The following is a 7,988-nucleotide window of genomic DNA, read 5'->3' as shown; positions in this document are numbered from 1 at the left end:
ACACTTGGTGCTGCTAGGAATAGGAACATTCCAGTAATGATACATTCAGTACCTGCCTAAGAGCCGGACTGCGGGACATGGGATGGACTGTGTTTAACTTTAATTGAAACAGCCTGACCTTTTCCAAAGCTCTTGTGTCATCCTGCATTCCCACTGTGCGCGAAAGTTGCTCCACCTCCTTGTCAACACTTGATATTGTCAGTCTTTTGAATTTTGACCATTCTGGTGGGGCAGCTATGCCACTTCCCTCAAGGCAGCCTTCCTGACACAGTCCAGGGATGTGACTCAGGAGGAGGGCCTGGGGCCCGGGTGCTAGGAGCTCACGAGTGTGGGTGAGTGTGTGCACATGCCCACTGCACCAAACAGTGGCGGAAGGAGTGCCTGAATCTGTGGGGGAGGGGTGGCGTGAGCCTGGACCTTCCTTAGGGAGGCTGCAGAGACTACTTTATTCGTCAGGTGCGGTGTAAGAAACGCTCCCATAGACAGGCAACCAGAAGCCCAGAGAGGGCAGGGACTTCCCCGAGGTCCCACAGCAGAAATACTCGTATAACCCGGGTTCCTGGTTGTCTCTGCTAAGGTCTTCTTACCCTCCCAGCTCTTCTTCCTCTGGGATCCAAGAGACAGGAAGGAGACCTCAGGCTAGTGGGACCCTGGGGCCAAGGCCCATCTCCCAGTCTTCTCAGGTGCCCCCTCATCTCCCACCATCCCCCCAATTCAAGGCCCGCCTGTCATAGGATAGGCCCCCTCTCTCAAGGGCCCAAGCTCCCACTATCCCCTTGTCTCAGGGATCCTTCCATCGGTCACAATAGCTATCTCTGCCTAGGGCCCCATCTCCCATAATACCTGGGACAAATCTCCCTAAACCCCGGATTCAAAGTTCCCCCAGTGCCCTGCTCAGAGGGCCCCTCCACCAGAGTGCTTGCCTGTGGACCCCACTGTCCATGGCCCTTGCTCTTCTGTCCCTCCGGGCCTTTCCCCGCTGTGTCCTCTGCTCAGAACAAGTACTGGTGGGTGTGGTAGAGTAAAATCACTTTGAGTTCATATCAGGAAACCCAACAGCTCACATAACAAAAGTCAAACAAAACTCCCAAGGTTGGCCACCAGAGGAGGCAGCTGCTGGGCTTCTGCCTCCAACTCTCTGCTCCCCAGTATTCATCTTCTTCTTGGGGGCTCTTTCCCTGGTGACCCTGCTCCCATCACCTTGAACTCAGCTGCTGCTCCCCCACTGACTCTCCAGATGCGTGTGCACTCACCATCCTTCTCTGATTTCCTGAAGCCGAGTAGGAAACCTGAACGAGATTCCACTAAAAGCCTGGGGCTGGTAAACAGTAAGTAGCCCATCCGATCTTCAAAGTGGGGCTCATTCAGCTTCAGTTTAGGAGCCCCCTCAGGGGGCCTCCCTGCCTATGGCTCCACTAGCCCCTTGGCAGAGTTGCATCCCCCACTTCTTGGGATGGCCCTCCCAGCTCCCCCTGGGTGACAGCAGGGACAGAGGCTCCTCAGGGTACAATTGCTTCCTGCCTCCCCAGATTATCTTGCACCCATGCCAGGTAAGTCATGCTGAAGATTTGTATCATATTCCCTGGCTGACAGGCTCTTGGCCACCTTGAAGCCCAAGCACGAAAGGGATGTGGACCTTGGAAGACAACAGTTGGGGTTAAGAGCTACCTGGATATCCCACGTGGGAGTTCCTGTCAGCCTCACCCAGCCTTGAAAACTCAGGCCCTCGGTGCATTGAAGGGAACCCAGGCTTCCTGTGACTTTGATACAGATTCTTGAGGCTGTTCTGTGCAGTGTTCCCACGACTCACTGGGAGGTAGGGTAGGGGCAGAGACAGAGAAATACACTTGCAGGAACTGAGAAAAGAAAGGCCCAGGTCTCAGACACTCTTTGGGACATCCAGGGGGCCAGCAGCCCTTCTTAATACGTTACTGTTAAATCTGAGAAGGCTGAACTCTAGAAATAATCATAACATTCATGATACTGAAATCACAGGGATTGGATTATAGTTGTGCTTTTTTAATATCAAAGGCCAGCAATCGCCCTGGCTGGTGTAGCTCAGTGGATTGAGCTCAGGCTTGCAAACCAAAGAATCACGGTTCGATTCCCAGTCAGGGCACATGCCTGGGTTGCAGGCCAGTTCCCAGCAGGGGACGCACGAGAGGCAACCATACATTGATATTTCTCTCCCTCTCTCCTTCTCTTCCCCTCTAAAGATAAATAATCTTTTTTTTTTAAAGGCCAGCAATCTGAGAAGGTGGTGGATAAAAACCCGAACATCCACCTCACCCTGAGCTTTCAGAAGCAAGTTTATATAGGGGAAACAAGGGAATTTGGGAGGGGGGAATTCCTAGGGTGAGCACAGCCTGCTGTTTCTTTTGGGAATGAGGGGACGGGCCTCCCCTTGTTCAGGTGTTATCTCTCTGTTTGCATTAGCATTCTTCTCCCACCGCCCCCACACCTGTGGTTTATGGCCAATGAGCCTATGCATTCTCTGGTTGGGGAGAAGAGGTATAAACCATTTGCTCTCAAGTGTGCTTCGTTAGGGGAGATAAATTCTTGCAGTTCACCAGCTGGCTCTAAGTTGTTCACACTGTTTGGCCTTGTTTAATTTTCTTGTCTCACTTTCCCCATTCTACTTGACCAGGAATTTTCCTAGCTTCTTTCTATCCTGTCTCAATACTATAGTAACAATAAGATCCACTGCCATTTATTGGGCAGTTACAAAGTATCAGGACTCAAGCACTTTACATGGACCATGTAACTGAATCATTATAACCTCCTGAGTGTGGTTCTATCAGGTCCCCCACTGTCCAGATGAAGACGCTAAGGTTCAGTATGGTGATGAGGTCAACACAGGCTGCTTTTTCACCCCTCACTCCAAATCCCGGTATTTTTGGTTACAACAACACCCTCTTTAAAAAATCCTGAACCCCACCATGGCTGGTTTGGCTCAGTGGATTGAGCAGCGGCCTGCAACACTAAAGGGTGGCAGGCTCGATTCCCAGTCAGGGCACATGCGTGGATTGTGGGCCAGGTCCCCAGTAGGGGGCACATGAGAGGCAACCACACATTGATGTTTCTCTCTTTATCCCTCCCTTCCCCTCTCTCTATAAATAAGTAATAAGAATAAATTCTCGACCCTTTCCCTTTCACAATGCCCCGCCTCCCTATGCACGGGGAGCAGAGCGGGATATTCCTAGGTTCCTACTTCTAGTCCTAACCCATTCATCAGTGGGAGTCGGGAGTTTTGCTCCCCACCTCAGATACCTCTTCCAGCAACTGTGGCCCTCTCACTGGTCTCCACCTCTTGAGGATGGAAGAAATGGATTCCCGTGCATTCTCTACAGTCTCGCTATTCAAAACGTGGGCCGTGCACCAGTAGCATCAGCAGGACCTAGGAACTTGTTAAAAATGCAGGTGGATGGGCCCCAGATCTGCGGAATCAGTTTTATGAAATCTCCATATGTGCCTCATGTCCTCTACAACCAGAACACAGGTCTACACGGTCCCTACTGTACCCTCCACGGGAGAATACATAACACCTGGTTCTGCCTTTAGAGCTCCCTTAACGGCGACTCGTGACAATCAGCCTTCCCCACGCCACTCTCCCGGCCCCTGGAACTACAACTCCCTCAACGCTCAGAGGTGCTGGCGTCACTGTACACGACATTTCCCAACCTGGTTTGCGAACAAGACCACCATCATGGAGTCCACCCTCCCCGACATCATGAAAACTACAGCTCCCACAATGCTCAGCGGCAGAACTCGGGTCCCCAGCGGCCGCCGAACGGCGCCACGTCGGCTCGGCTGGGTGGGGCCCGGCTGCGGAAGGGTTGACGGGGTCTGCGGGATCCGGGCCTCGGAACAGCGGTTCTACCCCTCACGACGCAGCCATGGCAGCCGAGAAGGACCAGCAGGAGGATGCCGGGGCGGAAGGGCTGAGCGCCACGTGAGCAGGCTGGCTTTAGTCCCCCCTGACCGAGACCCAGGGGCCCTGACCCTCTGTCCCTCCTCCCTCGGGTCCCAGGAATCCAGCACCCCCCGCCCCAGCCCCCAAACGCTGGGGTCTCGGTCCCTTGTCTCCTTTTCCAGGACCCTGGAGTCTGGCCCTCAGCCCCCTCTCCCCTGGGACCAGGGGTCCTGCACCCTTCCCCACCCCGCCCGAGAACCCCGGAGTCAGGGCCCCCGCAGCCTCCTCTGGCTGGGGGCCCGACCTCCATCCCTGCCTACACTGACCTGGACCCGCCCACCAGGACGCTGCTGCCGAAACTGATCCCGTCCGGTGCGGGCCGCGAGTGGCTGGAGCGGCGACGCGCAACCATCCGGCCCTGGGGCACCTTCGTGGACCAGCGGCGCTTCTCGCGGCCCCGCAACGTGGGCGAGCTTTGCCAGCGCCTCGTACGAAACGTGGAGTACTACCAGAGCAACTATGTGTTCGTGTTCCTGGGCCTCATCTTGTACTGTGTGTGAGTGCCTCTCCGCCCGCCCCCACCAGGTCGCACTGGTCCGCCCTGCCCTCAGCGGCCATCTCCTCCTCTCACTGGCCAGGTCCCATCCCCATGGATTAGCTTTGCCACGCTTTCACCAAAGGTCTACTCACTACCTTCCCATCAGCCTGGCCGGTGTGACCAAATGTGACCTGAAGTTGCCTGGCCTGCCAACCAGCGATGTAGAAGGTCAGGGTTCCCGTGGCTGGGCCAGTCCCCCCAGCTGCCTGACCATGCCTCCCTGTGCCCTCCTCCAGGGTGACATCTCCCATGCTGCTGGTAGCCCTTGCTGTCTTCTTTGGAGCCTGTTACATCGTTTATCTGCGCACCTTGCAGTCCAAGTTTGTGCTCTTTGGTGAGAAATCCCCTGCGCAGATGGATTCCCAGACCCTCAAATCCTGGTCTCTTGGAACAAAAGCCTTAGACTCCGAAGCCCAAGGGTTACCAAACCTAGATCTACACCAGATCGCCCAAACCCTATCCCTTACAATCTCAGCCGCCCAAATTGTTATTCTCCAAACTGAGGATGAAATAATCCCAGAACCCGCTCTCCGCCTAGCTTCCGTGCATTAAACCCACTTCTCTCCTCACTCTCCCTGACTTCTCAGCAGTTCTCAAAGTTCAGAACTTCTCAAAGTTCTGGCTGACAGCCTGGACTTTGGAGAAAGGGTGGGGCCTGGACTGGGGGGCTTTGGCGTGAGGAGTTGGGATGATCCTGAGGCTCCCAAGGTTTGTGACCCCAGACTGTTGAGGGACATCAGGGTTACTTGGGAGAGAAAGCATCAGCTGCAGTCACCCACACTGGACACCAGGTGGCGACCTTATACTGTTTTAAATCTGTCCCCATCCCTGTCCTGCTTCCTTGGGTAGGGTCAGAATGATCTTGGGACTTCTCAGAGAGGGAAACTGAGGCCTGTGGCTCCTGTATGCCCAGGCTGGCACCAAGAACTATTGGGAAGGAAGAGGGGCCTGAGTCCCCACCCAGGGAATGTCCAGGGTTTGGAGTGGGGACAGGGAGGAGTTGGGATCAAGTAAGCTGGTAGCCCTGAGATAGCCCTGCAGAGGCCTTCAGGCTGTGTACAGGACAGAGGTGGGCTGGTGGAGAGCCGTGGCTGGCAAGTGCAGGGCCTGAAAGAAGCTCCTGGAGCGCAGCCACCACCTGGTTTCAGCTACTGCTGCCCAGGGGCCTGCATGCCTGCTCTTCTAGTCTGCCACGAAAAACCAGAAGTCTGTATTGTTAGGTGAAATCATTCGATTTCTCTGTCAGCCTCAAGTCATATTCTTGGGGAATGTTGTGCAGACTCAAAAAGCACGATTGAAGGTCAGACTTGGCTCCTAGGCCCTCAGTTTGGGACTCCTGGGTCTACTTGAGAGCAGGTGTGTCAGGAGAGCCCTAGTGGGGGAGGGGGCGGGGGGGCTGGGAACTTCCTGGAGGAAGTGGGGATGAAGGCAGGGGAGGGGCTGAGGAGGGTGTGCTGTGTTCTGGCTGACAGCCTGGACTTTGGAGAAAGGGTGGGGCCTGGACTGGGGGGCTTTGGTGTGAGGAATTGGGATGATCCTGAGGCTCCCAAGGTTTGTGACCCCAGACTGTTGAGGGACATCAGGGTTACTTGGGAGAGGACACGTGTGTCTGAACAGCTGCCCTAATGCCATCTGCCCCTAGGCCGAGAGATGACCCCTGCCCATCAGTATGCTCTGGCTGGGGGCATCTCCTTTCCCTTCTTCTGGCTGGCTGGCGCAGGCTCGGCTGTCTTCTGGGTCCTGGGTGAGTACAGGGTCTGGGTAGTGTGTGTGGGCGGGTGCTTGGGGGCCAGGTGAGGGAGCAAGGCCCTGAACTGTCCCTTTTCCTGCAGGAGCCACCCTCGTGGTCATTGGCTCCCACGCTGCCTTCCACCAGATCGAGGCTGTGGAGGGTGAAGAGCTGCAGATGGAGCCGGTGTGAGGTGTCCGCCAGCCTCCCACGCCAGCTGCCCCGTCCCTGTCCACTCCTATTCCGCACAGCTCTGCTGCTCCAGCCAAAGGCCCCCTTCCCATCACAACCCCTGGGAACCAGCTTTGGAAATAAAGCCGCCGTAGTTGTCATTCAGCACATCCTCCCTCAGGGTCTCCTGTGGTTCTGTGGGGGGATGTGCAGCGATGCTGCAGAGGTAGCGACAGAGGAGCTTGCGGTGGGGGGGGAGACACTAAGCAAGATAAATAATTAAACTGCGATGGCATGGCCAGTGGTGGTATGTGCCCAGGAGAAGAGAGTTGGGAGGGGCCCCATGTTTGATGGTTTGCTAGGAGGACTCAGGATACAGCTGGACTCACAGCTGCTGTTTATTATGGAAGAAGGCAAAGCGCCCCGGCTGGTGTGGCTCGGTGGGTCGCGTGCTGGCCACAGAATCACCCTCTGTCTGACGCGGACCAAATTCCAGACTCCCAGCAGGAAGGTGTTCCAATTTAACAGTACCATGTGCACAGTTTAGCCACAAGAGCCACACTTGTCAGGGAATGCCGGGAAACCGTCATAAAGTCCAAGTTCCCAGATGCCAGCTGAGGGCCAGCTGTGCCAGGAGGCCCCTCGGGACAGCAGTCCCATGTTACCCGCATAGAGAAATTTCTGGAGATGAGTTACAGTTTAAAAAAGGTCTCCCTGAGGTGATGGGGAGTGAAAACCTAAACTGAGTGAGGGAGCAGCTTCAGATCCTTGGGAGGAAGAATGTTCCAGACAGAGGAGGCAGCGAGTAGGTGCAAAGGCCCAGAGATGAGCAAGCCAGGAGGTCAGGGGTGGCAATAAGGCTGCTGTGGCCAGAGCTGATGAGCCGGGCAAAGGGGGAGACTTGCAGGCTTCAGTGTGAGCTTTGGTTTTACTCTGAGCGAAGGAGACACAAATTGCTTTTTGTAGTAATGTGAGGACTGCCGTGGAGACACATGGACAAAAGAGAAACTGAGATACTGGGCAGCGCCTGAAGGCTGCTTCAGATGGACCAATCCAGGAGGGCTCTCTGAGGAGGTGACATTTCTGTGAGCCCTGGGCCACAGGAAGAGCTGCAGGGGGAGTGTCCTAAGGAGACGCCTGGCCTCCGACCTGGCCAGGTGGCTTGGACAAAATGTCTCTACACCAAAAGGTTGGGGCTTTGATTCTTGGTCAGAGCACATACCAAGGTTGCAGGTTCGACCCCCATTTGGGTGTGTGGAAGGTGGTAGGTCAATGTTTCTCACATTGATGTTTCCCGCTCTCTCTAAAATCAAAACATTAAGAAAGACTTCACAGGTCATCATTCAGCAAGTGTTTATCAAGTGCTCACTGAATACCTAGCGTCATTTTGGAATCCTGTCACAGATGGTGGCCACCAGCCACAAGTGGCTACTGAGCACTTGGCTGGTCCAAATTGAGACATGTTGTGAGAGTAAAACACAATGAATTTCAAAGACACCGTAGGACAAGGGCACAAAGTGTCTCAATAGCCCTGGCTGGTGTGGCTCAGTGGATTGAGTGCTGGCCTGCAAATTCAA

General features: G+C 55.0%; 1 protein-coding gene across 1 annotated transcript; it reads left to right on the top strand.

Moving 5' to 3' along the window:
- The first annotated feature begins 3,783 nt into the window (after positions 1 to 3,783).
- Positions 3,784 to 6,582, top strand: RABAC1 (Rab acceptor 1). The gene is made up of 5 exons (XM_037065476.1): positions 3,784 to 3,952; positions 4,257 to 4,469; positions 4,748 to 4,845; positions 6,154 to 6,255; positions 6,344 to 6,582. The coding sequence occupies exons 1-5, from the start codon at positions 3,897 to 3,899 to the stop codon at positions 6,430 to 6,432; spliced, it is 558 nt and encodes a 185-aa protein (XP_036921371.1). The 5' UTR covers positions 3,784 to 3,896; the 3' UTR covers positions 6,433 to 6,582.
- The last annotated feature ends 1,406 nt before the right edge of the window (positions 6,583 to 7,988 follow it).

This window comes from Sturnira hondurensis, unplaced genomic scaffold (assembly GCF_014824575.4).
Source record: "Sturnira hondurensis isolate 20B ecotype Veracruz unplaced genomic scaffold, ASM1482457v3 Scaffold0015767, whole genome shotgun sequence".
NCBI lineage: Eukaryota > Metazoa > Chordata > Mammalia > Chiroptera > Phyllostomidae > Sturnira > Sturnira hondurensis.
Note: the sequence above shows the minus strand (reverse complement) of the source record. Positions and strands in the feature narration are given on the sequence as shown.

Bases quoted from the DNA above. Each gene is read 5' to 3' on its own strand.
- RABAC1 (XM_037065476.1), top strand. From the start codon at position 3,897: ATGGCAGCCGAGAAGGACCAGCAGGAGGATGCCGGGGCGGAAGGGCTG. The intron at 3,953-4,256 runs GTGAGCAGGCTG...CCCGCCCACCAG, and splicing joins GCGGAAGGGCTGAGCGCCAC to GACGCTGCTGCCGAAACTGA. The intron at 4,470-4,747 runs GTGAGTGCCTCT...GCCCTCCTCCAG, and splicing joins GGCCTCATCTTGTACTGTGT to GGTGACATCTCCCATGCTGC.